Source organism: Petromyzon marinus, chromosome 31, assembly GCF_048934315.1.
Source record: "Petromyzon marinus isolate PM22_M1 ecotype Great Lakes invasive population chromosome 31, UKy_Petmar_22M1.pri1.0, whole genome shotgun sequence".
Lineage (NCBI taxonomy): Eukaryota > Metazoa > Chordata > Hyperoartia > Petromyzontiformes > Petromyzontidae > Petromyzon > Petromyzon marinus.
This window is the reverse complement of record NC_133697.1, coordinates 13,910,906-13,933,481: the sequence shown is the minus strand read 5'-3', so window position 1 is coordinate 13,933,481 and position 22,576 is coordinate 13,910,906. Positions and strand designations below refer to the sequence as shown.

Genomic DNA, 22,576 nt, shown 5'->3' with positions numbered 1-22,576 from the left:
TCCCTGCGCGCCAAGATAAAATTGGCCAAGTTTCTTGAATACTCCCTGTCCACCCAGCGGTATGAGTACACCACAGCCGGCAATCGTGTGGTGGGGTAAAGTGTGGGTACTCTCACCTCTCCCAAGACGTCCTGGCCAGCGTGGCAGGGCTGCAGCGGCCAAACACCGCAGAGAGAGGGCGGCTCTATGTGGAGGCCGAGGCGAGATGTTAATGCCCTCGCCTCGTATACAGGTTGTGGGTTCAATCCCAACCCTGACACATGGTGTATATTTGGAATTTGCATGTTCTCCCGGTGGTCACGTGGATTTTTCTTCAGGCCCTCCGGTTTTTCCCCTCCACATTTAGAATCAACATCACGTGTTTTTGAGTAATTTGGCTGCTATAAATTACCACGTGATAAGCCACTTCGTTGAGCTATCATTTGTGATGGCCAGGTCACGTCTGACAAAGAGCTATGTAGCTCAGTGGGCCTCACTTGGTAAAACAAAAGTTTATAAAGTTAGTTTATAGTATATAGGCAAGCAATTGCAGGGCTGCATCTTTACTTTTAAATAACCACAGAGGCGGTGGTGGAGTGGCGGTGGGGGGGTGGAGGTTGCAGCGAGTCGTGAAATGGAAGGAGACCCCCGGGTTCACCGCGTCGTGACACGGAACACTCCTGGCCGACCGTGGCTGCAACGCCGCCTTAACGGAGCCGCTTGCCGATGGAATATTCATCGCCGTGTGGTCCTGGTGGGGGATTCTTGAGGACACGCCGCAGGGGGGGGGGGGGGGGGGTTGTCAGCGCCCCGGCCCAGGTGCCCGGCTAAAGCCCGGATTGACTCCTATCTCGTTCAAAGTCCGTTTAGCCAATCTGCCGTCAAAAGTGATCACCGTATCGCGACAGACGAATGGTGTGGATTTTTCTTTCTGTTTTTAATAGGATGATCATATTTGGGGCGACAGTAATCCACAACAATGTGATAATAATATAATCTATATTTACAGCAAATGATGTGTTTGATAAGACTGCATGAGTTAAAAAGCTGTTTTAACAATATTGATATAAGCGGCATGGGTGTTCTTCTTGCATGTGTCGATGGTCACAAAGCTCATTGAACAATTTGCTCAATCGTCCTACTCTCAAACGAAACTTGATGGACAACGAAGTCTTGTGGGTTATCAAGTGGTTATATATTATTTTATTTGACACCCTCCCCTCCCCCCCCCCTTACTTTAACTAACAATTTGAAGTAAACATTTCCACACAATAAGGGCATTGTGCACCGAGCATTGGTAACGCCGCTCGCTTTTACCAACGCGTCACCAACCAACGAAGCCATGCCGTTACAAACTAATCCCTCTCGGGCGAGGGGGGGGGGAACTAAACAGAATTCCCGCTCGCTTGGAGCGCGACGCTTTAGACGAGGCAACGGAGAGGGGCGGGTGGGGCGGACACGGGAAACGCCGTGGAGAAGCCCCCACACTCCCAGACTTGTAGGGCCACCGACGAGCTGATGGCGGTCAGGTCCCTGTCAGGATTTGCCGCCTTGATTCTCTTGGTATGGCTGAAAGCCCTCCGTCTCCAGCTTCTCCTTGAATTTCAGGTAATCCCTCCTGCGGTCAAAATACTTGGTCTGTGACAGAAGGGAATCGGGGGGGGGCGGGGGGGGCAAGGGAGCGGGAGCAGATGCGTTATTACACAGGTGCACTTTGCCAGGGTTTAATTCTTAGGGGTATTTTTTTTCTCTCTCTCTCTCTCTCTCGTGTTTTTTGTTTTTGGGCCCCGCAGCGAGTTCCCTCGCAGAAATTGTTTTGCCGAGGTTTTTGAAAAGCTCAACAAAGGGTGAACTCGGCATGACTCTGTGACGGGGGGGGGGGGGGGGGGCGGGGGGACGAGATGTCCGGGTGGCACACGGCTCGGGCTCGCGAGCGGCAGCTTCGTGTCGACAAGGACGAGGCCGCAACGTCACCAGAGTGCCTTTGCTTTCGTATCGCCGCCATCCGCAGCGAAGCATCGGAAAAAAACCATCACCGTAAATAACAAAAAAACTATCGACACAAATTATGAATGGACCGTGTCGGTAGTTGTAGGGGGCACTGCTGGGTGTTGGTCGAGTGGTGGTGAGTACCGCCACGGTAAGCGAGTTTTGTAGTGCGGGCGAGCGTTGGCGAGTGTCAATTTGAGTCCTGGGTGTTGAGTGTTGCTGAGTGTGCTCCCACACTCAGCAACACTCGACAGCAATTGGTTGAAATACTGCACCCAAGTGAAAAGCTACTTCGCGATTATACTAACGAATACCCACAGCTGTCGATATCTGCAGTGTACGTCCGACATCACGCAACGGCCTTAATACAATACACGTTCGCCTCTGCCATGCGGAAGATCGCAGTTGGCTCTCGGCTGGATCTGAACAAAGAATTCACTCGTTTGTTTTCCCCAATCAAAACAACGCTCCGCACGGAGTGCGCACGTGCGCTTTGAGCGCCCGCCGCTCACTCCGTGCCTCCTCTTGCGTGCCGTCACAATATTGCCTTTGTTAACTTGCTACATAGGAACAATGAAATTTCGCTTCAAACAAAAAAAAGATCCTGTGCTTCGTCTTGCACAAGGCCTCCGTATGAACTCGGGGGAGTAAACAGGTGTAGCTTTACCGGCGGAGGTGAGACACTGAACCAGCTGGAATGCCAGCGGGCCGAGTTCAAAAGACGTTCGCTAAGGCGGCTGTTGTTGAGTATGGCCTGGGTTAATCCTGGCCCTCGGGCAAACTGCAGAGCGCTACAATTAGTTCACGATAAGAACCCCAAAAAATCATTAGTAACACTACTATAAAGATAAAGGGACATTCCCTGCTATTGCTTGCTCACTGCAACACTGCTGGTGGAAGGTCCGCCACTAGAGGGAGCTCTAAAGCCCCTCTAGTGGGTATTTTGGCCTACTCTTCCACTCTGGCTAGACGTCTTGAAAGAGTTGGGAGTAACCCACGCCATGCGACCTGCCGATGGACTAACTGTGGTGTATTCATTTATCATGCTGGGGTGGACAGAGACGTGGGAATTTAAATACCGGGAAAGTAATGCTACCATAACTACTTAAGAACGACACAGGAACCGTGAAATTACAAAACATCCCAATGTGGGACACTCCTGTAGGGCGGAAATGCTTTCCGGGGCAAGTAAATTACACGATCATTATTTTACGTTTATCGACAAGCTGTGTTTACAATCAACATCAGTTCACATCAGATGTGAAGTGAATTGACCTGATCTGAACTGGATCTATGTCAAGAAGAGTCATGCTCATTGACACAAACAGAAAATATGGAATCCCCCCCTACCCCCCCATTTCAAAAACAAACACGGATTCCTCATTTCGAAAATCCCCATTTAGCCTCCCATAGGTCGACGCAGCCTGAACTGATTTACCAAGTAAAGGTGCGATGAGTAAACATCGCCACTCGGGAGACAAAGGTGGCCGGGCGTGGCGCTGGCCACCCACGCACTTCGTGTGCCCGTGCCGGCCTTAACAGGTGCCACTCCTTGCTAACAGCACTTGCCCCAACAGTCTGTTAAGGCTCCACGGGGGGTGTTCGTCTTTGTGTGTGTGCGCGCGAAGGCAGAGAGCAGCACACACACACACCCACTGCCGAGGGCAGGCCTCCACGAACTCCTTGCGCAGGGCGGCACATTCGGACTCGGGGTTGCGCCCGGCCACTTCGCTCGCGTCCGCGCACTTCCAGAAGGCGTCGCGGCCCGACCAGCAGCGGCGCCGCTCCTCGCCCGACGGGGCCGTCATCCCCGGCTCCCTGCAGCCTGTCCCACGCCTGCAGCACGCAGCGCGCAGAGGCAGGAAGCATTGCTCGCAAGGAAACGGCACACTGACCCAGCACCTCCGATTAGCAAGGTTGGCGCTCCGTTTCTTCTCACACAGCTTAAAGGTCGCGGTCTGAGCTTGGCTGTGTTCGCTCCGGCGCTGTCCTCCAGACAGTCTCGTCCCTTCACCTGATGAAGGCCGCTTGTGTTGTGGCCGAAACGTCGAGAGAATTTTATTGTGTTATTTTATTTTATTAATTTATTATTTTATTCTCATTCTACGTGACTTTAGCGAAAGAACCAAAGAAGGTGCGAAAGAGGTTCAACGTGCATAAAACCGCGAGACGCTGACCAATGGAGATTATAAGCAGAGCACTGACCACAAGAGAACACTACCAGTCAATACAAGACACTGACCCCACAAGGGAACGGCACACTGACCAACACAGTAGAGAGCATTTTTTTCCCCCTCCTGATGACGACCGCTTGCGTTGCGATCGAAACGTCGTAGTTTTTTTGTTATTTTCTTTGAACCTATCTACGTGACTTTACCGAAAGACCCAAATAATATAACAGTGGAGGGCATATGTGCACTGCATCAACTATAACATCACAGCCATTGGATCACTGACCATCAAATGAGCACTAAAATCCAGAGCAAATGCACGAGCACGGGAGTGACCAACATCCACAGCACTGAGTGTATATATAAGCGTCGCGCTGACCACGAGAGAATGGTGTTGACACAGCACGAACGATGTGTACATGGCACCAACCCTAACCTCACAGCAGTGGACAACAAAATGAGCACTGGCAAACATACCGAGAGCAGTGACCATTGACAAGTAACCACAGCATTGGCCATACAAGCAAGTCACTGACCACAAGAGAACGGGATTGGCCAACACAGGACAGACTGGACATATGTGAAAAAGAGCTTTATAGCTCACTGGATTCCTCCAGTATAAATATTCTGATTCTGACAGACTATATCAGCACGGCCTGCGAAATGGCGTGGTTGGCACGGGCCCTGATGCAAGCGAGCTTGATCAGAAAGAGAATGAATGCTTCTCCATTCAGTTCCTGAGGAAGCACACCAGAAAGTGGAGCGAAACGTCGGACATTGCGCGGAACAACACCGCGGGCACGGACCTGAAACCACATCGGCGAGCTCCACATCTCAACCGTCGTGACCTCTGGTTAAGCATACCGCGAATTAGCTTCAGGACTTTATGTGAGGATGTACTTAACAGGTGTGACTAGAAGACCGTGTACTCGTCTCTGATTATACATATGCGCGATACGTTTTGCACATACGGCAATTTCATGCAGATTAGCACCCGCTCTCTAGTCTAGGGGATGTCAACTGCTTCCTGATTATAATTCACCCTGACCTGTCTCTCACCGAGCGGGTGTGTTCACATTGCGCATGGGGACGTGAGGATTAGCTGTGCCCATATTCTAGCAGTCTGCACAGGTGGGTAACACGCATGTCACCGCCGCCCCCCCCCCCACCATTCACCTACTGTGCAAGTGTATTGTTGACTTTAACAGCCCTGATTAAACTGCCACGACCTGCTGAAAACATTAAAATGTTAACGTCCCCAATACACAACGGACCACACTCCCCCCTCTCACCGAGAGCCTCCACGAGTAACACCCCCTCATTAGCATAGTGTTTCAACAGAATCAGATTTCAGCAAACGCATGGATTGTTATACTTTCCAGCATGTGCTTGTCTTTGCAAGTATTTACTGATGACTATGGAAGCAAAATGCACTTGATTGTTTGTTTTCAAATAGTCCTTTTTGGCTCTGGTTTGTCCCATATCTGGCCAGGTGACCGAGTGATAAGCCCATCATCCCACCAGGGTCGATAAATCAGGCACCACTTTGTGGTTGTCCAATGGATAGACCCACCCCCACCATAGGAAAATGTGGAATGACCACCAATGGCTCTGTAGGGCTGTAAGCAGGAGATTAACACCACCACAGTGCCGATTCGAGCAGGATATCACTCTATATCCTTACGTTTTTGGCAACCCATTGATCAATTTAGCTAGATCTCAGGAGGGTAAGTCCCCCCCCCAAAAAAAATGGTGGACATTTCAATGACACAATATAAAAATTCTGCACCATAATTGTCCATTATTAATCCACCGCTGAATGAATGTCTCTCCAAGACATAGCCACCGTGGTTCTGCAATACAACAATCCAGCCTGCACGAGTGTACCTCTGGGAGAGTGATATGGGAGTGTAACCTCACCATGCCCGCTCAATGTGTGTCGAAGATACAGTACTCGTCGGACATGGGGAACACGCAAAACGTACAATTACACAAAATTATCGTTGGCTTCGTTCTGTAGAATACATAAAGCAACACGATATACAAGCGGACAATGTCTCCTTAATGTATGTCTCTCGACGTACAAAATACAATTCGAAGATTTGTTTTGTTACAGAACCACGGCCTTCTGGGGGTGTGTTATTTCAGCAGAATTGATTAAATACAAGCAAACTCACATTCAGGTCACCACAAGCCACTTGCGAGTTTGCAAGACAAAATACTGTATTCCATGTTTAAAGTTTAAAATACGTTTTAGCTTTGGTATGAAAACCCTGAGTATTACTCTACATCTCCTCAACTTCCAATCCCTCTCTCTGTGCCATCATGTCCATGATAGTCGACGGATGTTATTGTTCATCAAGTCATCTGCCATCGTGGGATGACAACAGGATATACTGGACTACCATTGTCATAAACACAATGCCTTGAAATTAAAAAAACATACATTTAAGAGAAAAAAAACCCTTTTCAGAGCCTGTGAAGTGAAGATGGATGATTGTGAAAATAGAATAAGTATTTTAGAATATTATGTCTTGAAGGGGTCTAAACAATGGTGACATTGTGACCACATTTTCATCAAATCGTCGACCAAATGTTCGTCAAATCACGCGGCTGCCTTGGGCTCCGCTTACCCGTTAGAGGTCCTATTCACTTTTAGCTTTTGAAATATAAAGGGCCGCTCTTTGTTTAGCTTTGGTATAGGTTAAGGGTTTGGGCTTAAGATTTAGGGCTTCATGGTTACGGGACAATTGTACCAAATGTTACTACTTCACCCACCATGCATGTGCAGGGCCATTAGTTTAACATGTAGGCTTTCGCGACCAATATAATCCATAATACAGGTTGTTTGGGGAGTAGATCGCGTAAATATAAATGAAAAAAAATGATTCTCCACAAATCTGGCTGTCTGCCCGAAAATGTTAGTTGTAATTACTGGCGAAACGTCGTACTCAGATTGTATATGTTGTGGATTTGCTCTCCAACACACCAGTGTGCTGTACTAGTGACGAATTGGCATGTTCTGTTACGTGACAAAACCTTAATAATTGGCTGTCGGGTGGTGGCGGGTTTAAAGACACATTTATATTTACACGATCTAACCCAAAAACAACCTTTATGAGGGGCCATTAGTCTCGGCGTACTGTAAAAGTTTAATGGAATACAACATTTGGGGTAAAACTCTTAATATAACCATCGCATCCTCCAATCCGCGCAAGTGTGGGAAAATCTCGTTTGTCTAAATTACGTCTGCCGGCTTTATTAATTAAAATCAGCAAATTCTAAAATAGGAAAAGCTGATCCACGGAATAATTGGATTAATCACGGAATCGGCTCGATCCTGCTGCGGATAAGAGGGATAAGATAACGGTGGATAAGAGGGAGTTCTTACTTCACACGGGTCTTATGGGCACCACCGTTTAACATGGGAGGTTTTTTTCCTTTACGAATTCTACTCTACAAAATAACCACTTGTAGAAAAAAGTTTGAACTGTGACGATTTCGTGTGGTGCACAACCTCCCCTTTGTGAATCCACCACCCCACTGCTGGATGAAGGCCTCCCCACTCCTTTCGGTTATGGGGGAGGTGTGACCATACTTCACCCACACTGCTCAGTACGGATTAGTGAAGGGGGGGGGAGGGTGCCCAGAACCACTTATGATATCTTTCACGTCGGTAAAATAGATTTCGACGACCGCTTACATATCCCCTGTCCACCCGCGGCATAGCCACTGGCAAAACCTCTGTAGTAACCACCAAACGCGCATCTCCTTCATGGATGGACAATTAAAGCCAATCCACAGTGGTGAGATTGTGGTCACACGACCCAAACTATCGGACATATCGTAAACCCACAGAGACGCATACAGATACACGGAAATGCATATTCTTGGTTCTTTCGGTAAAGTCACGGAGAAGGGAAACGATTAAACAATAAAAAATATATAAAAAAGTATATAAAACAATAAAATTCTCACGACGTTTCGACTGCAACACAAGCAATCATCATAAGGTGTGAAAACCACGGCAAGAAAATTTTAAAAAAGTGGTGTTTTTTTTAACGTTAGCACCACGGAGAGCGATTTGGCAGTTATTCAGATGGACGAGTTCATCTATGTTCGGGAAAGAGGAGGGGGGTGACGAAAATAATGGATGCGGCTTGAAAGCCACCGTAAGCGTGAACAATCAATTAAGACCCGAAATGGTTTATCAAATCCTTCCAATGATTGCCAAGCCAGAATCAATCTTCTCGGTTGAAATTGTCTCTGTGTTTGTATATGTGGATAGCCTCATGAACGAATCTCTCATGGTAGCCAGATGGCTTGCAGAGAACCTCTGTCTTGGAGAAGTCAATCTCATGTGAGCCTACTGAATTATAACAATGATCTGCCACGGCCGAGGTGTTGGTCCTACCATGTTTTAGGTCTGCTTTGTGTTCACGGATGCGGTCCGAGACATGTCGTTTGGTTTCTCCAATGTAACTACTACCACAGAGGCAAATTAGTTTGTAGACGCCAGGGTACTGTATGTCCGGAATCACATCTTTTACAGACGGAACTAGATCACGGATTTTATGTAATGTGTTCAATCGGACCTGGATCTTGTGTTTATTCAAGATTTTGGAGATTTTTTGTGATCCCCGAAATGTAGGGTAAAGTGATGGTTTTGAATGGCTCCTCAAGAGGGTCCTTCTTCATGGTTGGAGTGATAGCTTTGCGGATTGTGGTTCATCAAGGACTAAACACTGAGGTACCCCCCCTGGTGAGACACTGCTTAAATAGTTTTATTGTTTCCCTTATACGTGATTTTACCGAAAGAACCAAGAATATGAATCTCTGCAGTCACGAAAGCTTTAAATTAAAACAGAAATACACGTTAAAGACGATTGTGGTCATGATATGCAAACTACGGACACACAAATTAAACCCCTGTATAACACGTAGGCTTTCGCGACCGATATTATCCTTAAGGTGTTTTAAGTTAGATCGCGTAAATATAAATGCGTCGTTAAACCCGCCGCTACCCGACACACCGGTATGCTATACTAATAACCAATTGGCATGTTCTGTTCACGTGACAAACCTTACTAAATTGGCTGTGTCGGGTGGTGACGGGTTTAACGACACATTTATATTTACGCGATGTAACCCAAAAAACTTCGATTATGGATAAATCTCACTGAAGTCTGCACTCCTCGAACGCAGGCACAGCGGAACGACGCAAATGTCTGTCTGCTGAAGGACTCTCGTCTCGGCCAGCGTCAGACCTCGACATGATTGGCATCTGCCTCCTGAACATTTATTTTGTGCTACCATCGCACGCAAGAAGAGAAGTTGTATCTGGTGACATGGACGTTCGTGATTTGGTAGCTGAAGGTTTACCCATTTAGCAACAAGTCGCCGGCCTACCACGGGTTCATCCGATAAATGTGCGGTGTGTGGTGAAGGTGGAGCGGTGGCGCAATGGTTAACGCACTGCGTGCCCGCTCCCCCACCCCCCGGCAAACCCGGCCTGGAATATCGGCTCTACTGATACAACACCACCATTGGCGAGGGACATCTAAACTGCTCCTGTGCGCATCCCTTAAATCTGTGAAAAAGAGCGCTGCAGCTCATAGGATTCCTCCAGTATAAATATTCTGATTCATCACCAACCCGCACTCTATGTACCAGCATGGCGAAGTATGGTCACCACCCCCCCCCCCCAGCCTTCCCCAAAATGACCGACAGCGCCGGGTGGCCTTCATCCAGCAGTGGATTTACAACGAGGCTGTCAACCGACCGGTATATGCTCTACTTTGCCTATAGCAGCAGCAGCAGCTGCGGCATTATTACGTTCACAGAAGGCGGATGCCGATGATGTCTCCCGCTGCTGGCCACGGACGAGGCGGGCTTTACGAGAGAGAGACAGAGAGAGACAGAGTGAGAGTGACAAAGTTCGCGATCGTGAGTTTGGTGTCGTGTCTCTGTCCCTGCGAAGCTCCCTCGGCCGCAGGTAGCGAGGACGGAAAGTGACTCGATCGTGACCACGGAATCGCGAGGGGAGTCGCCTTACCAACACAAACCCTTCCCGGCAGCTCGCAGCGTCGCGCCTCAGAAATCCGTCGGGTTGTTGTTGTCGTTGTTTTTTTAAAAAAACGTAGTGAAGTTGAAACTTTTTAAACCGGCGATAATTAAACTGTACAGTGTGTTAGCGTACAGTGCGTTACGCGGCGCACGTGCCGTTGTTGTGACCTTGCCAATCGCGCCGACGGCAGCCGTAAAGCGTGTCCAACACACCGACTCCCGGAGTCGTAAAGTGTCGCGAAACGCCACGTGCGGGGCGTGCGGTGGCAGGCCGAGCACGTTGCTCGTGCGCCCTCTGCCGTGATGAGCCAACTCTGCCGGGCAGAGTTGGCTCATCACCACCACCACCACCAACCACCACGCTCATTCAATTTATTTATCACCACCACCAACCACCACGCTCATTCAATTTATTTATCACCACCACCACTACCACCAACCACCACGCTCATTCAATTTAATTCTCAGGGGGCTGATGTTTGGCGCCAGAGCGACGACTACAATTTCACATTCAGGTTGTCAAGCCCAGACAACCGCGTCCAGGAGCAGCGGGGTGTATAATCGCTGCGATGGCTCGTTCGTGTTTGTGGATCGGGGGCATTGCGTTGCGTCGTTATGCGTTGTTACGGTCTGGTTTTTCATTTTCCGTTTGTGTTTCAGGTATCCGCATCTACCATGGTTTGTGCAGTGAATGCGGTTTAGGGTGGACCATGAGCTTCGTGGAAGAACAAACGCATTGATGTTAAGCTACGAAACTACTTTTACTTTAAAAATACTTTAATTTTACCAGGTAAGGGCCACTTGAGCTACATACACTTTTTTCAGCGAGGGTGGGAGGGCCCATGGGTTACATCATAAGATTATTCCAGGGTAAAGCCCCATTATCTAAGAATCGTGTTTAACAAGTAGGCTTTCACGACCAATAGTATCCATCATAAAGGTGTGTTGTTTGGGTTAGGTCGTCTATATATATGCATGTGTCGTTAAACCCGCCACCACCTGAAACAGCCAAATTAGTAAGGTTCGTCACGTAAATATAAAACGTGCCAATTAGTTACTAGTTCATCTCGCCGGTGTGTTGGAGAGTAACTCTTTGGCAGGTTTTGTTTTACGTGACAACACGTGACAATTAGTTATTACTTAAGCACAGCAGCATTAGTGTCAGAAACGTGTTTGTATGTTGAACTGCACTACTTCAGTGCAGAATTAAGTACAGTACATGTCTTAAAATACTCGGTATACCAAACTTATCTAAAAAAAAATAACTACAGCATTTCCACACTGATCGCTCCAGGGCTTCACGGCCTTGAATGTTAAAAAAGTTAATGACTTGGGAAGAATGTTGGACCGAAAAAATAAACTGCCTGCAGCCATTAATGAATACAATCAAAACATCTCCTGCCTGAAATTTCGAAGAGAGAAAAAATATCAGTCCAATTTCATGTTCAGCTGTCAGAGAAACTTGTATTTTCACTGAGATACCACAGCTCACCCACGGATTTCCAATGAAATCAACTGCGTATCGTTGCTTAAAATGCTTTCCATGCCCTCTGCGTGCGATGTCGGGTTACAGAGCTCAAGCTGTGTGGGCTCATAGTCTAGACTTCTATAAACGTTATACCCACTGTAACGTGTTTAAATTCGCGCTTGCTGTGACAAACAAAAACACCACAAGGTTATTATTACTGGTGTCACGGTGCATCAATTGACATTGAGTCTTAAGTTCACGATACACGCACCGAATCGCGTCTGTAAGAAGCTTATTTCATATTCTTGGTTCTTTCGATAAAGCCACGTAGAAGGGAAACAATAAAATTATCACGACGTTTCGACTGCAACACAAGCAATCATCATCAGGTGTGAAAACCACCGCAAGAAAATTTGAAAAAAGTGGCGGTTATTTTTAACGTTAGTACCACGGAGAGCGATTTGACAGTTTGTTCAGATGGACGAGTCCATCTATGTTCGGAAAAGAGGAGGGGGGAGACGAAAAATAATGGATGCGGTCTGAAAGCCACCTTTAGCGTGATGAATTAAGACACGAAATGGTTTATAAAATCCTTCCAATGATTGCTAAGCCAGAATCAATTTTCTCGGTTGAATTTGTCTCTGTGTTTGTATATGTGGATAGCCTCATGAACGAATCTCTCATGGTAGCCAGATGGCTTGCAAAGAACCTCTGTCTTTGAGAAGTCAATGTCATGTGAGCCTACTGAATTATAACAGTGATCTGCCACGGCAGAGGTGTTGGTCCTACCGTGTTTCAGGTCTGCTTTGTGATCACGAATGCGGTCCGAGGCATGTCGTTTGGTTTCTCCCATGTAACTCCTACCACAGAGGCAACTTAGTTTGTAGACGCCAGGGTACTGTGGTAGTAGTTACATTGGAGAAACCAAACGACATGTCTCGGACCGCATTCGTGAACACAAAGCAGACCTGAAACACGGTAGGACCAACACCTCTGCCGTGGCAGATCACTATTATAATTCAGTAGGCTCACATGACATTGACTTTTCCAAGACAGAGGTTATTTGCAAGCCATCTGGCTACCATGAGAGATTCGTTCATGAGGCTATCCACATATACAAACACAGACAATTTCAACCGAGAAGATGGATTCTGGCTTAGCAATCATTGGAATGATTTGATAAGCCATGTCGTGTCTTAATTGATTGATCACGCTTAAGGTGGCTTTCAGACCGCATCCATTATTTTTCGTCTCCCCCCTCCTCTTTTCCGAACATAGATGGACTCGTCCATCTGAACAAACTGTCAAATCGCTATCCGTGGTGCTAACGTTAAAAATAACCGCCACTTTTTTCAAATTTTCTTTTTGTGGTTTTCACACCTAATGATGATTGCTTGTGTTGCAGTCGAAACGTGAGAATTTTATTGTTTTATATTTTTATTATTTTATTGTTTCCTTTCTACGTGACTTTACCGAAAGAACCAAGAATATGAATACCTGGAGTCACGAAAGCTTGAAATCAAAATTTAAGCTTATTTCAATTCGTGCGATGAATGAGTTCGAGTGATCCCTGCAGCCACCAGTCGCCGCTCCTTCACAATGTAAAGAATAATAATCGATTCTTGTGTCGAATTGCGACGATTATGTTGGGGGTGGGGAGGGGGAGAAGAACGGTGAATCGTGAAACCCGTTGTGCGCTCTCAGAGGTAGCTCTGAGATATCTGCTTCCGTGAAGCAATCTCTAACACACCGGGACTCGAGATACACGTGGTGAAAGATCGAGAAGAATGTAAAAACAATCGCCCTCCAGTAATTATATTCCTGCAACAATACTTAGCCTCTTCGCCACGACCTAATATAAGTGCGAGTTGGAGTTTGACTCGGTTAAACACCGCCTCCCCTTCCTTGCCTTCGAGTCTTACTCACCACAGACAGCAGCAGCAGGTGAAGAAGCGCAGTGAATTGTTAATCGCCAAGTTGGGTTGTTACGCTGGCACACAGTGGCGGTGGCTTCATATACAGACGCAGAGCTGCCGAAGCCTCTGCGTTGTTATTCCACACGCGCACAAATTAACGAGCAATGACACTGAGCTAAGGTGTGGATTTGACCCCTGGCTGGGGTCTTCATTAGCAGTGTGCAGGTGTCGTGGTGGTGGTAATGAATTCCATGAAATTATCCTGCCATTATGACCATGTACGGTATGTCAATATATATTTTCTTGAGCTGCGAAATTGTGTATGTTGAAAGACGCAGCAGCACTTGAATTACGCGAATGTATAAAAACAAAGTCCGTATGTTAAAATGTTAAAATATCACTGCAGTGGGTACAGGAGAACTTCGCGGTGAGAGTGGGGACGAACAGGATTTGCGTGAATTTCTGCCACTCATTTGCGGAAAAAGAATTGTGGATGAGTGCAGATAATGCGATGAATTTGCCACGTGACTCCACTTGTGTGCAAAAAAAAGTCAGACAATAGAAAGCTGGCCTGCAATGTGTGATGAGAAAATCACACGGATAATAACAGGAAGACGAGTGTTGCAGGAAGAAAAGAGTTAAAACCTGTAATACTGCAATGTTAGCGATACATTTAAGTTTACCATGCAAAACCTTACCTGCATTCAGGTTGATTTTCATTGCATAATATGCCTCATCCATGTCTTTGTGAGTGTGTGGGATATTTACTCCTCTAGACACCACCTCCATTCTCTATGTGATCCATCAACCACTGCCGTCCAATTCGTGATGACATATCAACATTCGAGACAGCCAAAGGCATCGTCGCCGGTAAGAAAAAAAATCCAGAGGCCACGATGTCCAATTAACACAGGTCCGTACGTTTAAACATTCATAGATGTATTTAAATGTATTTTAAAGCGAGTAAATTATTTACTTAATAACCCATCCTCGTAGCTTAAATAATGCATATTGCACTAGGAAGTCCGCACATTCCTGAATTAAGTACCCCAGCATTCGCTATTCAACACACGAGTACAGACGACTCTGTAATTATAATGCAGCCTATATCCTCCTGTACAGAGGACAACGCAAGTGATGTGTGAATAGCCTTGTTCATGCAGTACATTTACATAGGACTGCATGGAGTGTAAGTCATATAGCACGGCTTTGCAAATTCATACATCCAATTGCAGTGACATATATAGAAAAAAATACTGATTATACAATCAAATACGTGTAACAATATGAATAATAATGTGAAGGTCTGTCAATCCACTGCTGGGGGTTATTTGACCATACTTCACCACACTCGTCGCCGTGGATTGGTGAATGGGGCGGACTTGAAACTGATGCAGATGTCACTCACCGTGAAATTAAGTTAACTGTGGCCTGGAATGTAAATGGGGGTCACGAGGTTCATAGCGCAGTACACTAACCACTGTGCCACTGCTCCAATACCGTTTTAACCTTGTTTACAGCATTTGTGTATATTAAATATTTATAATGGAGGAATCTGATTAGCTGTAAAGCTCTTTTTCACAGATGTCCAGTAGGAGCGGGTCAAAACGTCACAATAATAAACAATTTTTAAACACGATAGGGGTGTGAAGTATAGGAAATAAGCAAATCACAAAAAATAAATAAAAATAAACTATTTTTTATTTTCCTTGCTAAAGCCCACTGAGCTTTATAGCTCTTTTTCAGAAGCGACCTGGCCACAAATGATAGCTCAACGAAGCGGCTGATTTTGTGTAAATGTATAGCAGCCAAAATAATCTAAACGCGTGATGTTGATTCTCAACGCAGAGGGAAAACCCAGAGGACCCGGAGAAAAATAAAAATCAGCGTGACCACGGGGAGAACGTGCAAACTCTAACTATACAGGCTTGAGGGTCGGTATCGAACCCACGACTTCCTGCATTATAGGCGCAGCCCTGAAATTACTTGCGCACGCCGCTGCTGGCTGAAACGACTGCACCAAGGGGACAACTCAAATCGGCCACCTCGAGAAGATATTTGAGGCTACTCTCTTCCACAATGGCCAGACAATCTTGCGAGAGGAGGGAGCATTGTAACCTCACGTTTAACCCAACTCACGCGACCCTGCCGATCAGCGGGCTGTGGGTGAGGGGCCGTCCATGAATGACGATGTGTGACGAGGGTGGGGGGGGGTGAGAAATGTGACGTCACGTCAAAATGCGCAACTTTAAATGAATATAGAATTGTTATAACAACACTCCTACAACATCAGAGTGCAGCGCCACATTAAATACGCACTATAATGACAATAGTTTAAAGCGATTTGAAACATGTTTTATTTTAAAAATGGAAATATGTTTTTGGGGGAGGGGGGAGGCAGAGCTTTGTGACGCCATATTTGAGGGGGGGGGGGGGTCTGACTTTTTGTGACGCCGTGTGACGAGGGGGGGGGGGGTAAAAAATCGTCCAAAATCGCGTGACGTCATTTATGGACGGCCCCTGAACCCATGTATACCGCTCGGTAGACAAAGGCGATGTTGTAGGGGCGGGCGAGGGGGGGGGTATTGAAAGCATTTGCCAATCGTCTCCAACGAACTGGCGACCTCAGCAATGCAAATCCGGTGAGCAAGCCTTTAACGCACCATCACTATACATCTTTAATTCATACCGCAACTTTAACTCAGGACACACATGGTATCGTGCCTCATATGTACACTGTCCAGGGGAGTGTTCAACAATCCACACGCTGGGCATGTGCGAGCGCTGTTCATATATATATTTTTTTGTAAATGCATGATGGAAAATGCAATATTAATGGCATTGTGTTTTTCCTTTGACAGCATCAATGGAAATCTTTTCGATTGGCCATAATCGTGTCCTGCGGATGCATTCACTGACAGAGAATCACCCCTATCTTTGCGCAGGATCGTCAATGTCAGTTTCCTGAAATTAGGTTGTTGGGTTTTTTTTCAAAAACTGCAATTAGGGCTCCATAATGTTTTTGGCTTTGCAGAAGAATTTTAATAATAAAAAATAGTTCACTTACGTTGAAATTTTCATCAGTTAAAGGAAAGGAGTCGTAACATTTGAAATTACTTTGTGGTACGCCCGTTAAAAAAAGTTATAGAGATACAGCATTTAAAATATGCCTCCATATGCAGCATTCACTGTGCTTATTAAACAGCCTTTGCATAACACATAGCGTGGTGAACAAATGCTCGTTTTTTTTTACCTCCAGATACGCACTCCACTGTGTTGTCAATAACTTGATTGCGTGGTCGCATTCAGACTACAAACAAATGGAATTGTGCTTGTGCGTCTGAGAGTGGCCAGAAGCTCGGATTGACCGTGGCTGATGATGTTGACGATGTGTGCGCGAGGAAAGATCTCACAACATTTTTGGTTGAAATTGCCTAAAGGGGCCGCTTCTGCCTGAACCCGCGGCTGGGACTTCCAAAAGCGTCCTCTCAGTGTGCCTGGCAAGATCACACTGAGTAATCTTCGCCGTGATCTTTCTCCCTAAACATGAAGTAAAGTGCTGCCGTCATCGCTGTTAGTACTACCAATCAGCGACGTCTCGAGAGGGTTACGGAGGCCCGGGGATAATCATAACCGACGCCTTCAAATTAACGCCGAAGTGTTGCATCGTCTGACACCGCGACGTCGAAGCACAGGGGGGGGGGGGGGGGCCCAAAGCACGGGGCCCGGGGCGGTCGCCCAATTCGCCGTGCCCTAGGGAGCGCCTCTGCTACAGGCTGGATAAATCGGGACTTGTATAATTAAGGAATGTATTATTTAAAAGGTAATTACTTGCTTACCTTTTTGCTCTTATTTTCCACTCCTATCCTGTGCTTGTATTGTTCTCTATCGTAACTCGATGACCTGCCCACAATGGACTTTTTTTTTTAAAGAGCTTCATAGCTAATGGGATTCCTCCTGCAGTCGAAATAAAGATTCTGATGCTGACTCTTCTTCACCATCAGTCTCCCTCAACTCCTTCTGCCTTGCACTCCGTGACATCTCTTAAAGCCATTGTAATGACATCATTATTTTGTCTCTTAACACCAAAATCATTGAAGTCTAACCACCCCTTACTTAGCCTCCATATAGCAATGGACTCACTATGGCTGATGATGATTAAATGTTTGACCTGGGGGTTTGTCTACTCCCACAGAGGATAGATTGCCCCCTTCCATGGGCAGTCTGTCTTGCAGATGGTTTGTGGACAGATCCACCCAATGGTAGGGTGGCCTTAAGTCAAAGAAATGGGCATGCAGTTGCTGTTTAGCCATAACATTGTCCAGCTCACTTTTGTGCCGAGATCTGCCATGAGCCCATGATGCTGCATGGATGTTCTAGTGACTCGACAGCCTGTTGATAATTACGAGCCCATAGGCTGCACACACAAAAAACAGCCATCAGCCTCCTCCTACCGTTATCACTGAGCTGATACGAGCCTTCCAACCGCTCAATTGCGAGGAAAGTGCACTACGCCTACAAAAACCAATGACTCGCACAGAACTCCTTGGGCCCCCCTTCATTCCTAGATGTAAGAGCCACTCGGTATTGTAAGGATTATTGGGAACAAAAAAGTTATATTTGGTGATACCGCGTTGGACACGAGCACAAATAACAATAAACGCAGACGGCTTTTCTTAGAGCCTCGGGTGTGGACCAATCAAATTCAAGGACAGTGAATATTATTATCAGAGTTGTCTCTTTTGTTTGCATTTTGACTGCTTGTGTTGTGGTTATTGCAAACATGATGCCTTGAATAAAGGTGTCAGTTTTTGTGCCAGTTAAAAGGGTAAAACCTATTACTATATCTTGTTACTGGCAAAGGAGGTCTCATAATATATTTGTCTTGTTAAGGCAGTGTTATTGATGACACGTGTTGAGTTTTTGTTTTTGTTATTACTCTCGTCTGAGATTATCCAGCCACCTAGCGTGGCACGTGCGGTCTTCCCCGGCCACACAGCACTTGCCCCTACAATCTATGGAGCGCAATGGTGGGGGGAAGGGCGGGGATGGTTGGCTCTTTTATTGTGCGAGTTGCTGTGCGTTTGTAAGTGCACGCGTGGCTGTGTTACATAAGGGTGGAGTGGTAACGTAGCTCTTGGCACACCTCGCTATCGGGGGTTTTATTTCTCGGCAGCGGTTGACATCAGTGGGGCATAGCTGACGCAGTCTTTGGCCTCCGCCTAAATGAAACAAATTATTTCGCGCGTACTGCTGTGTTGACAACGGTGCACAAGCAACAGATAGCAACAACTTCAGCGCATTCGTCAGTAACATTTTGGTCTTAAAAGGGAAACAAGCATACAATCGGTGGCATTTTTGTGCAATGGCCAACGCTGTTCAAACGGTTTCAACAATATTCCCAACTTTGGCATGTTTACCGGGATGGGGCCTTATGACAATATATTTTTAAAAATTTTCCCTGATGACCTTGACTTCCCCGAGGTCGATTCAGCGGCGTGAAGTAAAACATCGGCACTGTCGCAGACAAATTCGTGTAGTAAAACATCGGCACTGTCGGAGACAAATTCGGCCTGGACGTGGCGCTGGCTTCACCACTCCATTGTGCGCCGTGCCGACCTTAATAAGTGCTCGCGAACAGCACTTGGCCAACAGCCCATTTAGGCGATACGGGTGATATTTGCGTGTATCGAATTGGTGAGTGTCTGTGTGTGTGTGCAGACTGGTGATTTGTATTCAGTGTGGCACAGATCAATAACAGATTTAAATCTCTTGAGTACTCACTAAAGCCACTGAGATGGCTTCAATGCAGGATATAGAATAACAAAATATATAGTGCTCTACAGTAACAACAGTATATGTCGGGAAATGGTGGGTGAAGTGGGATACTTAAGGCTTGGATATTTCTCGAGGTCAGCCTAGAACACCAATTATTTTGCAATTGCTCAGAAAACGCAAGAGGAATATTGTGCTACCTTAAGAAAATTGCTAAATAAAATAGGATTAAGTGGGCAAAAAAAACACCCCACTGTTTTCCAAACGGTTGCAATTTCCAATTTTACCCACACAATGTTGGTAATATGGAATACGCCATTGAAGCAACATTTGATACATGTCACTGATGTTTGCAGATTACGCACAACAACACATCACCTTTTATCGAAGTTGTAGAGAGAGGGGAAAGGAAGTGACAACAAATGAAAATTAAACGAATGTTGAAGGCTTAAGGCCGTTCTAGGCTTTGTCTACAAGCGCCGCTAACAAGTGGATTAATCGTCGTCACTGTCCACGCGATCAGCACGTGTGCCGTGCCCCTCCCCTCCCCCTGTGACGTCACAGACAATCCACCCTTCGGGCGCTTCTATTCGTCGAAAACAGGGCGCGGCAGGAGACACGCGTGCCATGAGTGTCTCCGTCTGATTCGCTGTCGTCACCCATTGTTGTTTTTGGACTGGGCTTGTTCGTGCGTTTTTTGTTTATTGTTGCTGTACCCAAGTTGCTATGGTGCGACTAGGTCTCCGTCGAAAATAAGCAATGTATTGCCCAATGGGTTTTACCTGTGCCAAGATAAAATCTAAACCTAAATCCCGTTTTACCCATTGCCATGCCGCCATATTGCAAAAAAACACGACGACAGTTTTGTGTAAGCGTAAGCCCGATTCACCTCCATAGGGCGATGTATTCACTTGTTTGTAAACCCTCGGGGGGAGGGGGGGGGGGATACTTATCAATTGTTCTCGCTATATTTAGGCACAGATAATGTTTCCAGACTCATATTTTAAAGGGTGCCATGGTGGTGAGATGTTAACTACCTCGCCTGCTATACAGGAGGTCGTGGGTTCGATCCTGACCCTGACGCCTGCTGTATATTGGGATTTTGCATTTAGAAACAACGTGCATTTAGATGATTTGGCTGATACACATTTCCACATGATAAGCCACATAATTGGGCTGTCACTTGTGGCCAGGTCGCTTCTGAAAAAGAGCTATGTAGCTTAATGGGCCTTATATGGTAAAATAAAAAAAATTAAAGTTGAATGTTTTTTGTTTAAATTAGAGTCTGCAAATTCAAACACAAACTAGTTTGCCCGTGATGTGTTTCATAAGCAGGGCGCCATGAAGGGACTTTGGGATAGCTCTTTACTTACTGCCTGCAGATGGCTGCATATTGCAGTGGAGAAAGACGCTGGTATCCTGTTTTACCCGCTTGTTGGTAACTTTCACTGTTCTGTATTGTGCACAGATTAATACCGGTGCTCTGCGTTAGAAGATGTAAAAGACCACGCACCGTAGGCACATTCTACACTGCAGCCTACAATAGTCACATAATTTATGTGCAGGCAAACCTCACGTTCAGGTTATTACATCAATTCACATACACATCTGTAACCTTTTTTCCCACTTTACAGTAGTGTGTTATTTGGGTAAAAATATTAAATGTAGATAAATACAGTATTTTTTTCTTTAAAACCCAGGGAATTGTGTCCCCCCCCCTTGGATGTGCAACTTATAATTTTTTGGCAAAAGTCCGTTGCCATTCTGTACTTCTATGCTCCCATATGTACGGAGCTCCCCCCCCCTCGCCTACAAACAACCCACACTGACAAGAGTGGTGAAATATGGTCAAATAAGCCCCCCGCCCCGCCCACCACTACCTGACTTTCATTTGCACGCGGCTGTCACTCATCCACCCAGCAACACTCCGGGGGTGAGTCCCGGCAATAATCCACGCTAGGCCGTGGTGACTGTATGGTCAAACAATCCCCACGAATGACAATGGCGAAGGGATAGAGGCTTTCATCAAAAAGTGGATTGACATCGGGCTGAACATTATTATTATTACAACTGCACAGTACAGATGAAACATGTTTTTTTATATTTATATAAATAGTTGGCACTTGTATCTTAGACGTGTTGATTGAACACAATAATTATACGGCATACGCAGTATTTTTTTGGCTATGTGTAAACATTTTTTTTCAGACGGTGCCTAGTACAGAACTGTAAAATGTACTCGTACACACACAGTACACACATTAATAGTGGTATATATTTTTTAAAATTGCACGTGATGAGTAAATATGTTTATGTCTGTGGCTGACATCATCATCATCTCTCGCTCCTAAATTGACTCTTGTTCTGTTCCATGTGGCGGTGCCAGCTAACACGTGCCCAAACACACACACAGATTGGGGGTCGTGCTACGATCCCCCTTTGGGGGACCCTAAAAATGTTGTTGGGATCTCCCGCTCCACCCTTAGCCGCATTCAATTCATTAAATTCGAGTGAGATGATCCAAGAGATATGGGACAAGAGCTTTAGTGAGGTAAAGGAAGCAGAGACTCATTTGGAGATGCATATCTGTTTTGAAGACAATATAGATCTATACTGCAGACAATATAGATATGGCAAGTTAATTAGATTTTATGTTATTAATTTGCTATGCTAATTAGAATTCGAGCTGATATTTTAATGCACCTCCTAAATATATTATTGTCGATAAATCCGGTGGGGGGGGGGAAGGGGGGCTCCCTTCAGCTACTTGGGGGCCTTAGTATTCCGCTTCGCGTGCTAATACCTAGCGCCACCGCTGCACACACGCACACACACACACGATTCAGATCACACACTCTCACACACACACGATTCGGATCACACACACACCGACACACACAGCACTCGCATAGCGCAGCACATAGCAGAGCAGACAATGAGAGAGGGCCACGCTGCTGATGATGCGCGTAGGAGGAGGGCTTCGGTAAGAGGGAAGCGTTTGTGAGGGCTGCAGCAGCAGCAGCGAGTAGTTTTACGCGCAGACCGAGGCAGAGATGCGCGTGGCGCGTAGGGGCTGTTTACATCTGTTGTTGTTGTGTTGTCGTGTCTGTGCTCTTGGCACTGTGTTGTGTTGTACGTGAGCAGTTGTTGCCGCTGCTGTTGTTGTTGTTGTGGCTACTGCTGCTGCTGTTGCTGCTGTTGTTGCAGTGGCT

The 22,576-nt window shown here is 46.2% G+C and overlaps 2 protein-coding genes across 7 annotated transcripts in view; one reads left to right on the top strand and one right to left on the bottom strand.

The window, feature by feature from the left end:
* Positions 1-897: 897 nt before the first annotated feature.
* Positions 898-10,448, bottom strand: COA6 (cytochrome c oxidase assembly factor 6). Of its 2 annotated transcripts, none has more exons than XM_032964126.2 (3): positions 10,195-10,448; positions 3,621-3,804; positions 898-1,617 (listed from the first exon to the last, which is right to left on the bottom strand). In XM_032964126.2, the coding sequence occupies exons 2-3, from the start codon at positions 3,774-3,776 to the stop codon at positions 1,516-1,518; spliced, it is 258 nt and encodes an 85-aa protein (XP_032820017.1). In that variant the 5' UTR covers positions 3,777-3,804; positions 10,195-10,448; the 3' UTR covers positions 898-1,515. The 2 variants fall into 2 exon arrangements, with proteins under 2 accessions (XP_032820017.1, XP_075927243.1); XM_076071128.1 differs by lacking the exon at positions 10,195-10,448 and adding an exon at positions 9,975-10,091.
* A 108-nt stretch (positions 10,449-10,556) lies between these two features.
* Positions 10,557-22,576, top strand: part of LOC116947880 (uncharacterized) — a 56,073-nt gene continuing 44,053 nt past the window's right edge. For 2 of the 5 annotated variants that reach the window (XM_032964125.2, XM_032964124.2), the window contains exon 1: positions 22,154-22,347. The gene's annotated coding sequence lies outside the window, so the exon portion shown is untranslated. Of the gene's footprint in view, positions 10,996-14,175; positions 14,460-22,153; positions 22,348-22,576 lie in introns of those variants that run through there. The other 3 variants (XM_076071125.1, XM_076071124.1, XM_076071126.1) reach the window with 3 other exon arrangements.